General features: G+C 38.9%; 1 protein-coding gene across 1 annotated transcript; it reads right to left on the bottom strand.

The window, feature by feature from the left end:
- Positions 1-10,666: 10,666 nt before the first annotated feature.
- Positions 10,667-16,900, bottom strand: yy1a (YY1 transcription factor a). Its single transcript, XM_079528248.1, has 5 exons — positions 16,225-16,900; positions 12,808-12,958; positions 12,490-12,550; positions 12,090-12,248; positions 10,667-11,492 (listed from the first exon to the last, which is right to left on the bottom strand). The coding sequence occupies exons 1-5, from the start codon at positions 16,733-16,735 to the stop codon at positions 11,310-11,312; spliced, it is 1,065 nt and encodes a 354-aa protein (XP_079384374.1). The 5' UTR covers positions 16,736-16,900; the 3' UTR covers positions 10,667-11,309.

Below are 16,900 nucleotides of genomic sequence, written 5' to 3'. Positions count from 1 at the left end.
AATGCATTGGGCGTTTAACTTAAATAACTCAGAAACTACAAAACATTTCAAAGTAAAAAGTTCCAGCATGTGTCTCCACAGAAAGCTGAATTATAAAAAGTGTGAATGGAGTTTCTAGGTGAAAGTGCTTTTTTGACGTGCCAATATCTGCCATTGAGCCCCATTGTAAATGTCTCAAATTTGAAAGCACTATATTTCTAAAACGATGAAACATTTCAAAGATTCCTTTTCAGGCAAACATGTCCACCGTAAGATGAACCTAAATAGGTTTGAATGGGGTTTCTAGGTGTAAGTATGTAGGACTAGTAGCATGCCAAATTTTGTGCTATTGCCATTGGGAATGCATTGGGCGTTTAACTTAAATAACTCAGAAACTACAAAACATTTCAAAGTAAAAAGTTCCAGCATGTGTCTCCACAGAAAGCTGAATTATAAAAAGTGTGAATGGAGTTTCTAGGTGAAAGTGCTTTTTTGACGTGCCAATATCTGCCATTGAGCCCCATTGTAAATGTCTCAAATTTGAAAGCACTATATTTCTAAAACGATGAAACATTTCAAAGATTCCTTTTCAGGCAAACATGTCCACCGTAAGATGAACCTAAATAGGTTTGAATGGGGTTTCTAGGTGTAAGTATGTAGGACTAGTAGCATGCCAAAGTTTGTGCTATTGCCATTGGGAATGCATTGGGCGTTTAACTTAAATAACTCAGAAACTACAAAACATTTCAAAGTAAAAAGTTCCAGCATGTGTCTCCACAGAAAGCTGAATTATAAAAAGTGTGAATGGAGTTTCTAGGTGAAAGTGCTTTTTTGACGTGCCAATATCTGCCATTGAGCCCCATTGTAAATCTCTCAAATTTGAAAGCACTATATTTCAAAAACGATGAAACATTTCAAAGATTCCTTTTCAGGCAAACATCTCCACCGTAAGATGAACCTAAATAGGTTTGAATGGGGTTTCTAGGTGTAAGTATGTAGGACTAGTAGCATGCCAAAGTTTGTGCTATTGCCATTGGGAATGCATTGGGCGTTTAACTTAAATAACTCAGAAACTACAAAACATTTCAAAGTAAAAAGTTCCAGCATGTGTCTCCACAGAAAGCTGAATTATAAAAAGTGTGAATGGAGTTTCTAGGTGAAAGTGCTTTTTTGACGTGCCAATATCTGCCATTGAGCCCCATTGTAAATCTCTCAAATTTGAAAGCACTATATTTCTAAAACGATGAAACATTTCAAAGATTCCTTTTCAGGCAAACATGTCCACCGTAAGATGAACCTAAATAGGGTTGAATGGGGTTTCTAGGTGTAAGTATGTAGGACTAGTAACATGCCAAAGTTTGTGCTATTGCCATTGGGAATGCATTGGGCGTTTAACTTAAATAACTCAGAAACTACAAAACATTTCAAAGTAAAAAGTTCCAGCATGTGTCTCCACAGAAAGCTGAATTATAAAAAGTGTGAATGGAGTTTCTAGGTGAAAGTGCTTTTTTGACGTGCCAATATCTGCCATTGAGCCCCATTGTAAATGTCTCAAATTTGAAAGCACTATATTTCTAAAACGATGAACCATTTCAAAGATTCCTTTTCAGGCAAACATGTCCACCGTAAGATGAACCTAAATAGGTTTGAATGGGGTTTCTAGGTGTAAGTATGTAGGACTAGTAGCATGCCAAAGTTTGTGCTATTGCCATTGGGAATGCATTGGGCGTTTAACTTAAATAACTCAGAAACTACAAAACATTTCAAAGTAAAAAGTTCCAGCATGTGTCTCCACAGAAAGCTGAATTATAAAAAGTGTGAATGGAGTTTCTAGGTGAAAGTGCTTTTTTGACGTGCCAATATCTGCCATTGAGCCCCATTGTAAATGTCTCAAATTTGAAAGCACTATATTTCTAAAACGATGAAACATTTCAAAGATTCCTTTTCAGGCAAACATGTCCACCGTAAGATGAACCTAAATAGGTTTGAATGGGGTTTCTAGGTGTAAGTATGTAGGACTAGTAGCATGCCAAAGTTTGTGCTATTGCCATTGGGAATGCATTGGGCGTTTAACTTAAATAACTCAGAAACTACAAAACATTTCAAAGTAAAAAGTTCCAGCATGGGTCTCCACAGAAAGCTGAATTATAAAAAGTGTGAATGGAGTTTCTAGGTGAAAGTGCTTTTTTGACGTGCCAATATCTGCCATTGAGCCCCAATGTAAATCTCTCAAATTTGAAAGCACTATATTTCTAAAACGATGAAACATTTCAAAGATTCCTTTTCAGGCAAACATGTCCACCGTAAGATGAACCTAAATAGGTTTGAATGGGGTTTCTATGTGTAAGTATGTAGGACTAGTAGCATGCCAAAGTTTGTGCTATTGCCATTGGGAATGCATTGGGCGTTTAACTTAAATAACTCAGAAACTACAAAACATTTCAAAGTAAAAAGTTCCAGCATGTGTCTCCACAGAAAGCTGAATTATAAAAAGTGTGAATGGAGTTTCTAGGTGAAAGTGCTTTTTTGACGTGCCAATATCTGCCATTGAGCCCCATTGTAAATGTCTCAAATTTGAAAGCACTATATTTCTAAAACGATGAAACATTTCAAAGATTCCTTTTCAGGCAAACATGTCCACCGTAAGATGAACCTAAATAGGTTTGAATGGGGTTTCTAGGTGTAAGTATGTAGGACTAGTAGCATGCCAAAGTTTGTGCTATTGCCATTGGGAATGCATTGGGCGTTTAACTTAAATAACTCAGAAACTACAAAACATTTCAAAGTAAAAAGTTCCAGCATGTGTCTCCACAGAAAGCTGAATTATAAAAAGTGTGAATGGAGTTTCTAGGTGAAAGTGCTTTTTTGACGTGCCAATATCTGCCATTGAGCCCCATTGTAAATGTCCCAAATTTGAAAGCACTATATTTCTAAAACGATGAAACATTTCAAAGATTCCTTTTCAGGCAAACATGTCCACCGTAAGATGAACCTAAATAGGTTTGAATGGGGTTTCTAGGTGTAAGTATGTAGGACTAGTAGCATGCCAAAGTTTGTGCTATTGCCATTGGGAATGCATTGGGCGTTTAACTTAAATAACTCAGAAACTACAAAACATTTCAAAGTAAAAAGTTCCAGCATGTGTCTCCACAGAAAGCTGAATTATAAAAAGTGTGAATGGAGTTTCTAGGTGAAAGTGCTTTTTTAACGTGCCAATATCTGCTATTGAGCCCCATTGTAAATGTCTCAAATTTGAAAGCACTATATTTCTAAAACGATGAAACATTTCAAAGATTCCTTTTCAGGCAAACATGTCCACCGTAAGATGAACCTAAATAGGTTTGAATGGGGTTTCTAGGTGTAAGTATGTAGGACTAGTAGCATGCCAAAGTTTGTGCTATTGCCATTGGGAATGCATTGGGCGTTTAACTTAAATAACTCAGAAACTACAAAACATTTCAAAGTAAAAAGTTCCAGCATGTGTCTCCACAGAAAGCTGAATTATAAAAAGTGTGAATGGAGTTTCTAGGTGAAAGTGCTTTTTTGACGTGCCAATATCTGCCATTGAGCCCCATTGTAAATCTCTCAAATTTGAAAGCACTATATTTCTAAAACGATGAAACATTTCAAAGATTCCTTTTCAGGCAAACATGTCCACCGTAAGATGAACCTAAATAGGGTTGAATGGGGTTTCTAGGTGTAAGTATGTAGGACTAGTAACATGCCAAAGTTTGTGCTATTGCCATTGGGAATGCATTGGGCGTTTAACTTAAATAACTCAGAAACTACAAAACATTTCAAAGTAAAAAGTTCCAGCATGTGTCTCCACAGAAAGCTGAATTATAAAAAGTGTGAATGGAGTTTCTAGGTGAAAGTGCTTTTTTGACGTGCCAATATCTGCCATTGAGCCCCATTGTAAATGTCTCAAATTTGAAAGCACTATATTTCTAAAACGATGAACCATTTCAAAGATTCCTTTTCAGGCAAACATGTCCACCGTAAGATGAACCTAAATAGGTTTGAATGGGGTTTCTAGGTGTAAGTATGTAGGACTAGTAGCATGCCAAAGTTTGTGCTATTGCCATTGGGAATGCATTGGGCGTTTAACTTAAATAACTCAGAAACTACAAAACATTTCAAAGTAAAAAGTTCCAGCATGTGTCTCCACAGAAAGCTGAATTATAAAAAGTGTGAATGGAGTTTCTAGGTGAAAGTGCTTTTTTGACGTGCCAATATCTGCCATTGAGCCCCATTGTAAATGTCTCAAATTTGAAAGCACTATATTTCTAAAACGATGAAACATTTCAAAGATTCCTTTTCAGGCAAACATGTCCACCGTAAGATGAACCTAAATAGGTTTGAATGGGGTTTCTAGGTGTAAGTATGTAGGACTAGTAGCATGCCAAAGTTTGTGCTATTGCCATTGGGAATGCATTGGGCGTTTAACTTAAATAACTCAGAAACTACAAAACATTTCAAAGTAAAAAGTTCCAGCATGGGTCTCCACAGAAAGCTGAATTATAAAAAGTGTGAATGGAGTTTCTAGGTGAAAGTGCTTTTTTGACGTGCCAATATCTGCCATTGAGCCCCAATGTAAATCTCTCAAATTTGAAAGCACTATATTTCTAAAACGATGAAACATTTCAAAGATTCCTTTTCAGGCAAACATGTCCACCGTAAGATGAACCTAAATAGGTTTGAATGGGGTTTCTATGTGTAAGTATGTAGGACTAGTAGCATGCCAAAGTTTGTGCTATTGCCATTGGGAATGCATTGGGCGTTTAACTTAAATAACTCAGAAACTACAAAACATTTCAAAGTAAAAAGTTCCAGCATGTGTCTCCACAGAAAGCTGAATTATAAAAAGTGTGAATGGAGTTTCTAGGTGAAAGTGCTTTTTTGACGTGCCAATATCTGCCATTGAGCCCCATTGTAAATGTCTCAAATTTGAAAGCACTATATTTCTAAAACGATGAAACATTTCAAAGATTCCTTTTCAGGCAAACATGTCCACCGTAAGATGAACCTAAATAGGTTTGAATGGGGTTTCTAGGTGTAAGTATGTAGGACTAGTAGCATGCCAAAGTTTGTGCTATTGCCATTGGGAATGCATTGGGCGTTTAACTTAAATAACTCAGAAACTACAAAACATTTCAAAGTAAAAAGTTCCAGCATGTGTCTCCACAGAAAGCTGAATTATAAAAAGTGTGAATGGAGTTTCTAGGTGAAAGTGCTTTTTTGACGTGCCAATATCTGCCATTGAGCCCCATTGTAAATGTCCCAAATTTGAAAGCACTATATTTCTAAAACGATGAAACATTTCAAAGATTCCTTTTCAGGCAAACATGTCCACCGTAAGATGAACCTAAATAGGTTTGAATGGGGTTTCTAGGTGTAAGTATGTAGGACTAGTAGCATGCCAAAGTTTGTGCTATTGCCATTGGGAATGCATTGGGCGTTTAACTTAAATAACTCAGAAACTACAAAACATTTCAAAGTAAAAAGTTCCAGCATGTGTCTCCACAGAAAGCTGAATTATAAAAAGTGTGAATGGAGTTTCTAGGTGAAAGTGCTTTTTTAACGTGCCAATATCTGCTATTGAGCCCCATTGTAAATGTCTCAAATTTGAAAGCACTATATTTCTAAAACGATGAAACATTTCAAAGATTCCTTTTCAGGCAAACATGTCCACCGTAAGATGAACCTAAATAGGTTTGAATGGGGTTTCTAGGTGTAAGTATGTAGGACTAGTAGCATGCCAAAGTTTGTGCTATTGCCATTGGGAATGCATTGGGCGTTTAACTTAAATAACTCAGAAACTACAAAACATTTCAAAGTAAAAAGTTCCAGCATGTGACTCCACAGAAAGCTGAATTATAAAAAGTGTGAATGGAGTTTCTAGGTGAAAGTGCTTTTTTGACGTGCCAATATCTGCCATTGAGCCCCATTGTAAATGTCCCAAATTTGAAAGCACTATATTTCTAAAACGATGAAACATTTCAAAGATTCCTTTTCAGGCAAACATGTCCACCGTAAGATGAACCTAAATAGGTTTGAATGGGGTTTCTAGGTGTAAGTATGTAGGACTAGTAGCATGCCAAAGTTTGTGCTATTGCCATTGGGAATGCATTGGGCGTTTAACTTAAATAACTCAGAAACTACAAAACATTTCAAAGTAAAAAGTTCCAGCATGTGTCTCCACAGAAAGCTGAATTATAAAAAGTGTGAATGGAGTTTCTAGGTGAAAGTGCTTTTTTAACGTGCCAATATCTGCTATTGAGCCCCATTGTAAATGTCTCAAATTTGAAAGCACTATATTTCTAAAACGATGAAACATTTCAAAGATTCCTTTTCAGGCAAACATGTCCACCGTAAGATGAACCTAAATAGGTTTGAATGGGGTTTCTAGGTGTAAGTATGTAGGACTAGTAGCATGCCAAAGTTTGTGCTATTGCCATTGGGAATGCATTGGGCGTTTAACTTAAATAACTCAGAAACTACAAAACATTTCAAAGTAAAAAGTTCCAGCATGTGTCTCCACAGTAAGCTGAATTATAAAACGTGTGAATGGAGTTCCTAGGTGAAAGATTTTTTGACGTGCCACTATCTGCCATTATACATTTCTCAAATTGAAAGCACTATATTTCTAAAACTATGAAACATTTCAAAGATTCCTTTTCAGGCACACATGTCCACCGTAAGATGAACCTAAATAGGTTTGAATGGGGTTTCTAGGTGTAAGTATGTAGGACTAGTAGCATGCCAAAGTTTGTGCTATTGCCATTGGGAATGCATTGGGCGTTTAACTTAAATAACTCAGAAACTACAAAACATTTCAAAGTAAAAAGTTCCAGCATGTGTCTCCACAGTAAGCTGAATTATAAAACGTGTGAATGGAGTTCCTAGGTGAAAGATTTTTTGACGTGCCACTATCTGCCATTATACATTTCTCAAATTGAAAGCACTATATTTCTAAAATTATGAAACATTTCAAAGATTCCTTTTCAGGCAAACATGTCCACCGTAAGATGAACCTAAATAGGTTTGAATGGGGATTCTAGGTGTAAGTATGTAGGACTAGTAGCATGCCAAAGTTATAATTTATTTCGGACGGCATACTATAGCATGTCGTTTTTCGTGATTTTGGACTATTTGAAAAAAAGATGAAAATCATGAAAAAACGACATACTATGGTCATGGTTTCGGACGGCATACTATAGCATGTCGTTTTTCATGATTTTGGAGGATTTTAAAAAAAGATGAAAATCATGAAAAAACGACATACTATAGTCCATGGTTTGGGACGGCATAATATATTATGTCATATTGTCATGATTTTGGGACTCTATGTCAGAGCCAGGACTTGAACCTGCAGCCTCCTGATTCCCAGGCAGGCTCTGTACCCAGTGAGCCACTGTGCATGCTGTTCTTAAAAGGCCGAATAGATAATGACAGAAGAGCCAGAGACTTGTTTCCATTGTGGTTCATAAACATTCGAACGTCTAGAGATAAACAACAGCAAAAGAAACAATAGACAAATATCCTGTTATTTTATTTTTTGTATTTTATTTTTGTATCAATGTTGTACTCAAAGGGAACAGCAGACTGTGTTGTGGCAGGTAGCAAGTAGATCAGTGACTTAGCACACTGGCTGCATGATCTGGAGATTGTGGGTTCTAACCCCACTCAAATCTTTACTTGCCAAAATCTGCCATTGACCCCCATTCTGAATTTCTCAAATTTAAAAGCACTATATTTCTAAAACGATGAAACATTTCAAAGATTCCTTTTCAGGCAAACATGTCCACCGCAAGATGAACCTAAATAGGTTTGAATGGGGTTTCTAGGTGTAAGTATGTAGGACTAGTAGCATGCCAAAGTTTGTGCTATTGCCATTGGGAATGCATTGGGCGTTTAACTTAAATAACTCAGAAACTACAAAACATTTCAAAGTAAAAAGTTCCAGCATGTGTCTCCACAGAAAGCTGAATTATAAAAAGTGTGAATGGAGTTTCTAGGTGAAAGTGCTTTTTTGACGTGCCAATATCTGCCATTGAGCCCCATTGTAAATGTCCCAAATTTGAAAGCACTATATTTCTAAAACGATGAAACATTTCAAAGATTCCTTTTCAGGCAAACATGTCCACCGTAAGATGAACCTAAATAGGTTTGAATGGGGTTTCTAGGTGTAAGTATGTAGGACTAGTAGCATGCCAAAGTTTGTGCTATTGCCATTGGGAATGCATTGGGCGTTTAACTTAAATAACTCAGAAACTACAAAACATTTCAAAGTAAAAAGTTCCAGCATGTGTCTCCACAGAAAGCTGAATTATAAAAAGTGTGAATGGAGTTTCTAGGTGAAAGTGCTTTTTTGACATGCCAATATCTGCCATTGAGCCCCATTGTAAATGTCTCAAATTTGAAAGCACTATATTTCTAAAACGATGAAACATTTCAAAGATTCCTTTTCAGGCAAACTTGTCCACCGTAAGATGAACCTAAATAGGTTTGAATGGGGTTTCTAGGTGTAAGTATGTAGGACTAGTAGCATGCCAAAGTTTGTGCTATTGCCATTGGGAATGCATTGGGCGTTTAACTTAAATAACTCAGAAACTACAAAACATTTCAAAGTAAAAAGTTCCAGCATGTGTCTCCACAGTAAGCTGAATTATAAAACGTGTGAATGGAGTTCCTAGGTGAAAGATTTTTTGACGTGCCACTATCTGCCATTATACATTTCTCAAATTGAAAGCACTATATTTCTAAAACTATGAAACATTTCAAAGATTCCTTTTCAGGCACACATGTCCACCGTAAGATGAACCTAAATAGGTTTGAATGGGGTTTCTAGGTGTAAGTATGTAGGACTATAGTAGCATGCCAAAGTTTGTGCTATTGCCATTGAGAATGCATTGAGCGTTTAAGTTAAATAACTCAGAAACTACAAAACATTTCAAAGTAAAAAGTTCCAGCATGTGTCTCCACAGTAAGCTGAATTATAAAAAGTGTGAATGGAGTTTCTAGGTGAAAGTGATTTTTTGACTTCAAGGTCCTTTTCTGTACCAGCTGCACCATCACTACCTTAGCCTGACTGAGTGAGATTTCCATGCGCTTTCATCTTCTTCTTTCTTCAAAGTAAAGTTTCAGAGTAAAGACCAGAGTGGGATTTGAACCCACAATGTCTGGATCATGTGGACAGCCACTTAACACATTGAGCTACCAGGCTTTCTTGGTTCTGTGATGGTTTCTCTTCTATATTATGTATTAAAATCCAAGATAACACTTAAGCACTAAAAGACACCTTTGATGCACAGCAAACACCATTAAAATGCTCTCTGTACATGATCCCAAGGCCCCATTTGAAAAGTGACACCAAGAAGAACAACTTAATCACAGAGGGCTCAGTGGCACCCTTGTTAAGACGACATCCATGTGAGCCAGAGGTTGTGAGTTCAAATCCAGAGATCCTCCTACTTTCACTCTGCAGCATGTTTTGGAGAATAACATCCAGAAGAACACTAGAAAGAGATGGTAAGCTGAGAAGATTTTCAGAGAGCATGGTGGCACTCTGTTAAGCTGCTGTCTATGTGAGCCACAGCTCATGGGTTCAAGTTTATACCATGGCCTTGGACGGCATACTGTAGCACGCCGGTTTTCTACATTTTTGAGGATTTGGAAAAAAGACGAAAATCACTCCGATACCATGGACTATATATAGCCCTTGGTCTCGGACGGCATACTACAGCATGCCGTTTTTCATCATTTTTGAGGATTTGAAAAAAAGACGAAAATAACTCCGAGACCATGGACTAAAAATGATGAAAATCATGAAAAAAACGACATACTATAGTTCATGGTTTCGGAAGACATACTATAGTCGTTTTTCATGAAAATCATGAAACAAGCCCAAAAGGACAGTCATATAGGCCCGGACTGGACAGTCTGGCAATTCTGGCAGATGCCAGAAGGGCTGGGCAGTCATGGGGCCGGGGCTGAGCCAAAACAAAATGAAAAAGTAATAAAAAAAAGACATAGTAGCGTCTTTGGTCTGTCGAAGACCACAAATGTCAGGGCCGATTTTCTGTGCCAGTCCGAGTCCGTGCCTGGTTTGTACAGTACAGTAGGCTACTAAAGCCTACAGTACAGTACAGCACCACTCAGTTCAGATGGTTCTGATTTTCTTCTCATAATTGCCTATGTCAAAAGATGACGTAGGCTGACTTAGGATGTTATCCTTTCTTTCTTGAAAACCTTAAAATATGGAAATTATGCAATTATTTGCAAATATACAGTCACCAAAAGAATAACACGCCATGCAAGGAGACAGTGGCATTTCACCTAGCCTTGACACCATGCAGTCTTATCCAAAGGTTAAAATGTAATATCTATATATACACATACATACATACATACATACATACACAGCACTTTAGACTGATGCTAGGACCGGGTTTACCTATGATCCTTGATTACTGAGGCACTACAATGTCTATGCAGTTGATGTTTACCTTAGCCACACTAGATAAAGAGCGACTGCTAAATGCCTTTCAATTTAAAATTGGGGACCAAATTGTACAATTATACAATCAAGTGTGCAAATACAACTCAGGCTTAAATTACCTGACTAGGACCAACAGACATAAGGCCCATGATACACATAAGGCCAATGACATGCTTGAATCGTTAGTGCAGGAAAAAAGTTTTAATCAACACTATTGAAATCACATTGCTATTATCTACATCATTCTGATATATTTGACATTACATATTACAAAATGAAAATCTGTAAAGAACACCCCTATTTACCCCGGATTCCAAACAGGGAAAAAGAGGAAGGGTGCGACATACAAATCTCCTCCATGAAGAGATAAACAGGGAAAAACATTACATACATTATTACCACAAAGCCAAAGAAAGTGTACAATATGCACACTTAAGGAAAGTACAAAATTGAAAAAACAATGAATTTATTGACTAGGATGAATGAAACTAAACTTCTGTAAAATTGTATTTGTAATTGCCTTGTTAAGGTATAAATAATGTTTCGGGTACAGATCCATGAAATCACATCTTCACAAGAAGAAACTGTAAGCTTTTCCTTCCAGGTAATGTCATTGTAGGGTAGGAAGGGGCAGGGGTTCTCAAGAGTTCATCTTCACCTCTGTACAAAAGTTAATTTCTCTCTTAAAACCTTTTCATCATTTTCTTTTCCTCTTTTACCTAGAAACAATACAAAGGGAAATTGCATATCTCACAACAGGACATCTGTGAGGGAGTAGACATACAAGTCCTCCGATGCACTGTTCCTAGGTTTGTCTGCAATAGTTTATTCACTGGTTGTTTTTGGCTTTGGCGTGTGTGAGGATGTGAGACTTGAGGTTGGTGGACTGGGCAAACTTCTTGTTGCACCCGTCAAAGGGGCAGACATAGGGTCGGTCTCCAGTGTGAATACGCACATGCGTGCGCAAGTTAAAGTCCAGAGAGAACCGCTTGCCACAGCCCTCAAATGTACACTGGAGACAAAAAGAGAGGAAAAACAATATTAAATCAACTCAGATCAGTCCAACAACAAAGGTAGTAGCTTGAGTTGAGAGATGAAAATCTGTTTAACCACTTGTATACAGCGCAACGGCGAAAATAGCCTTTTATCTACAAGTTGTGAGCTACTTGACAATATTATGACATGCCCAAAGTAGGGATGCCAGCCTGGTTCAAAGTGGTTAAAGATGCTAGACAATCAAGGACCACATTATGTGTAAAACATGTTAAATTAGAATATAAAGTTATAGAGTAAATGGTGCATTTATATAGCGCCTTTATCCAAGGCGCTTTACATAGATTGTGCATTACATTCACCCATTCACACACACATACACATTCATACACCAATGGCGGCGGAAACCATGCAAGGCACCAACCAGCACATCAGGAGCAATTCGGGGTTCAGTGTCTTGCTCTTTGGACACTTTGACACCAACTCTGGGGGAACCCGGGATCGAACTGGCAAACTTGCGGTTACCATCCAGCCACTCTACCCCTGAGCCACCGCTGTGTAGAGTGCATTAAACCCTGGAAGAGTCCAACTGCAATGGCACGGAGAAGGAACCCACCTGGAATGGTTTCTCTCCAGTGTGTACAAGCTGATGCCTCTTCAGTTTTGAGCTCTCTACAAAGGCTTTGCCGCACTCTGCACAGACATGTACGCGTGGTCCGTGGGTATGCAAGTGCTTCCTCATTGCAGAGTTGTCCCTGAACATCTTGGTGCATCCCTTGGATAAAAAGAACGACATTCAAATGGCAGCTCATATTGCCTCTCAGACTCCCGTCAGACTGAAGCAGTTGAGGATTTTCTGCCCATAAACATGCAAATGCTATGCCTTTGTTTATAAGATTGGTATAAGTCATAAACATTTAATTTATGAGTGACCACAGACAAGCTTGGTTGGCAAATACATAAATCGTCAATTCTCATACAATAAATGCTGGTGAGATGGAGAACAATTAACTTACTTTGTGTGGGCACGCTATCGTCCTGGGTGCATCATCTTCTTTGATCTTTCTTGGTTTCATTCTACAATGAAAATAGAACTTGTTATACAATTTGCCTTTGATATCTCACTTTTAGGACAGACTATAGACATTCCCAGTAGGCAGTGAAGAACCTTAACCCCACATTTTTCAAATCAGCCTCATGGAGGCATGGCTTGTGAAAAAAATCCATTGTAGGTTGCTAACCAGCACAGCACAATTGGAACTCTACATCAGTGTTCTCTAATTTCTTGCCTGTTTTGTGTGTGTTGCAAAACTTAATCTCTAGTTATCACTCACCGTGCAAACTCTGCTAGCTGTTTGGGGTCTGACAAGTCGATGCCTGGGATACCTCCTGGAGGGAGCTTCTTCCCCGTCATGTATTCAGAGTAATCTGGAGGAGAGTTCTCACCAATGATCTGTTCTTCGTGGTCGATGTCCTTCTTGTCATCTAGCAATGAGAAGAGATATTTTTAAATAAAAAGAAAATGAAAAAGCCAAAAGCAATTTGTAGGTTACATCAACAGTAACTTGTCCTGGTGTATGAGAACCTGGCCATTATTTAACTTGTCTTGCATGGTAATATATTTACCAAGGATGAACATGTTTCTAGGTCTACTGAATTTGACAGATAACCTAAGAATTTATAAGCATGGCACCTTCAAAATGTTTTGTCTTTCATAAAACTTCATATAGTAACACCCTTGTATTGCACAATATCTAGTAATAATATAAATAATTGGTAAACAAACAAGAACATTTTCTACATTCTTTATTTCAGCATTTCAAGTTTCTAGTTCTACCAGTATTTTTTATAGTAGACCTATATCTTTGATAGCTATGACTGGGGTTTTATTTTGTTTGAGAGACAATCACAATGGAAGTATAGGCCCTTCATTGTATTGTTTTATCCTCAAAAGATTTTAAACAAGAACATAATTTGTAATTAACCAATATTTAAAAAATAATAATAATAACTTTAATATAAATTAAGTATAAAACGTGGGAGAGGGGGGATGATGAGGGGTCATGTCTTGTTTTATTTATTCTCTATCCTTTGGGATATTTGTGTTTGTGTACATTTGCATATACATGAAATTTGCCTGCATTCACCCATCGAAACTATACATGGAGTTTACCTAAATACATTTTGCTACCTTTGCTACCGTTTTAAAAGCTGTATGAGACGAATCAAGGTTGAAATTGAATTTGTATTTATGCCATGGGTCACCTAACAATAGAACAGTTTAATGTTTTCAATTGCATTGACATTATAAACACATTTCTAGTAACGACCTATGAGGGTCCCACATTCTCCATAGAAATGCGCGCTACTTCTTGCATGTGTGTAAGGTTCTTATTCTGCAGATTTACTGATCATTGGTTCTCAATGGGATTGAGTTCAGGAGCCTCATGCACAATGCCATCTTGCCATGTATGCAAAAAAGGTGGACAAAATGTCTGGGGAATCGGGGTTGCATTAAAAAACAGAATGTGTGTATGCGTGTGTGTTTTTTTTTTATTTGCACACATTTTGGAGAGATGTGGGGATTATTGAACAAACCGATATACAGAGCTTTCATAAAAACCTTTTTGTTTTTACCATAAAATACCACTTTGACTACCTTTAAATGTTAGGACTGTGATTCTATTTAATTTTATGAAGCCACTTTGCCCACCCTGAAACTGGGAGGTCGGGGTTCCTTCCATGTCATCCTGAAGATTATAAAATTGCACCAATGCCTCGCTTAATTTTACTCAGCATCAAGGGTTGGATTGGGGGAAGGCCCTGCAACATGCTAGCATCATGTACTACTTCTACTTGTACATCATGCTGCCTCACGCTATGTAAACAGCAGATGGGTTCCTGACCTATGGGCCACACAGCTCGAGAACCAAGGCAAATTACTAACTTTCTCACACATAACAGTGACACACATTTCCTTGGCTTTTGACACCTTCACGCTGAATATTTGAATATTGTAGATAATGTAACGATCATGACTGCAATCTTACAAAAGGTGAAAAATTCATAATAATGTGTGGAAACACTTAAACACTTGATCCCCAGCGACATTATTCAGGGGAAGACATTCTGCAAAAGTAGTGAAGAATACTTGCACTGATGTGCAATGATGACAGAGTTGAAATATGACAAATGTTGAACCCTTGTTCTGGGCAGTGGTGGAAAGTATGTAACTTTACTGGAGTATTTCCAATACATTTACAGTACTTCTACTCCACAAAATGTCACAGGCAAATATTGTACTTTTACTCCACTACAATGCGGAAGGAAGGTTGTGGGTTCAAACCCACGCCTGGGGTCGACATCGACAAGGGTATGCGTTAGCAATAGGTTCTTAAAGCCAAATCAAATGGGTTCAGATCTGAGCCCAGTCTTGAGGAGGCGCATCTGAAGCCTGTGTTGGACAGGGGTCTCCAGACATAAAAACAAAGAAAAACTTACAATTATTTGAAAAGTTTAGTTACTAGTTACTTGTAGATTTTGATTATTATTACAAAACATGCATTAACCACTTTAGCCATATACTTGGGCTATTTGAAAATGGACGATCTACGTGTCGCAATGCAACACGTTGTGAGTTTGTAGATCCACTAGTTTCAAACGATTCGTATACATATTGAACTTGTGAAATGGGACATTCTGCATAATGAGCACTTACTTTTGCTACTTTAAGTATATTTTGATGCCAATACTTTTGTACTTTTACTTGTATTTCTTTCCACAGCACACTCAAAAACAAAAAATCTTGTAATAACTGATACGATTGAGCTGAAACTGCTCAGTAACCCTACAAGGTTGTGTTGTCATGTGTATCAACCTGGGTGCTGGATGGGAATGGCAATAATCTATGAGGACTACATTGAAGATGTACACTACAATCCTCTAAACTCAAATATGTGGCTAATAAAAAGGATGCAGGCATTATATCCTTTGGGCAATTCACCCACGATTCAAGTATCTCTTGATTAGCAGACTCTGACATATATGTTTTTTTTTTTAACAAAACGGTTACAGTTTCTATTAATATTCACGTTCTGAAAAACAGAGAACTGAGGAAAGCTTTCTGTACCGGTATATAAAATAATTAATGACAGTTATGTATTGATTTTGTCCTCCTTTTTGGTGTGTGTGTGTTGTGTGGCCTGTGTGGGGGGGGGGGGGTCGGGTCTTGTGATTGTTGTTTGCTTGCAGTAGACACTGACAGTAGTTCGACACCGTCGAAACCGACCCCTCCTCCTTACTCCAACTGACTGTCATGATAAACTAGGCGCCTCCCCTCCCGTTGACTCTTATGTTAAACCTGTCACTCCCCCTTCCACTGACTGTCATGTTAAAGCAGGCCCCTCCCCCTCCCGTTTACTCTCATGTTAAACTACGCCACAGCGGCCTAGCAGCAGCTCCGCAGCCAGCAGCGGTGCACTTCTCTCCCCCACACCGTCCGCCATCTTCCCCGGCCCAAATAAACGCCATTTTTTCGGGCCGCCATACTTTCTAAACCGGGGAAATATGGCGGCGCCCATCAACACATAAAACATGGCTTCCCATAAAAACAAAAACATTTCAGGGGGTCTATAAAGTGGTTCCGACGTGGTAAATGATTCAAAATTTCCTCGGAGAAGACGAGGCCCAGTGGCGGGGTGCAGACACACTGAGAACAATGCGAGTTATTCCAACCCAGACTCTGAACTTACCAGATGCCCACATCGTGACTGAAAACTCCCCCTCAAGAGTCTTTATCTGGACCTGCTTCTGCTCCCACTTTCGGCCCATTTCGGTTCCGCTCAAATAAGTCTTTTTGCCCGCTTTCTTTCCACTTCCCCCCTTCTTCCCCCGGCCCGAGCTTTTCCCAGCGACCGTCACTAAAGTCTGTTCGATATAGTCGTCTTCCACGGAGGGCACCGGGACGGGGATGAGGATCTGGTCCCCGTAGCCGTCGTGCAGGTCAGAGTCATCGTCGCCCACCACCTCCTCCCGGGTCTGGACCAGGATCACCTCCTGGTGGTGGTGGATCGAGTGGTGGTCCGTGTCCAGCGGCTGTAACGCGATCATGGGCTGGTGCTCATCATCGTCGTCGTCGTCGTCGTCCTCCCCAACCACAGTCGTCTCGATGGTCTCCACTTCTATTTCGTGGAGTTCCACGATCTCGGCCGGCATGTCCGAGCCATCCGTCTCTATGTACAGAGTATCCCCCGACGCCATCATGTCGAAATCCCCGGTGCTTTGTTCCCCCGCCACTTTCAGTGTTTTTTGTGTGCTTCCCCCCCGTTCTTTAACTCGGCAGCCTGTTCCTCCTTCCTCTCTACACAACACAACTCTCCAGTCCACACTGTTGTTCTGCTCTCGTCGCCACTATGCTCCAGTTCCAAG

The sequence above is a fragment of the Electrona antarctica genome (genome assembly GCF_951216825.1).
Source record: "Electrona antarctica genome assembly, chromosome: 18".
Lineage (NCBI taxonomy): Eukaryota > Metazoa > Chordata > Actinopteri > Myctophiformes > Myctophidae > Electrona > Electrona antarctica.
This window is presented reverse-complemented; position numbering and strand designations above follow the sequence as displayed.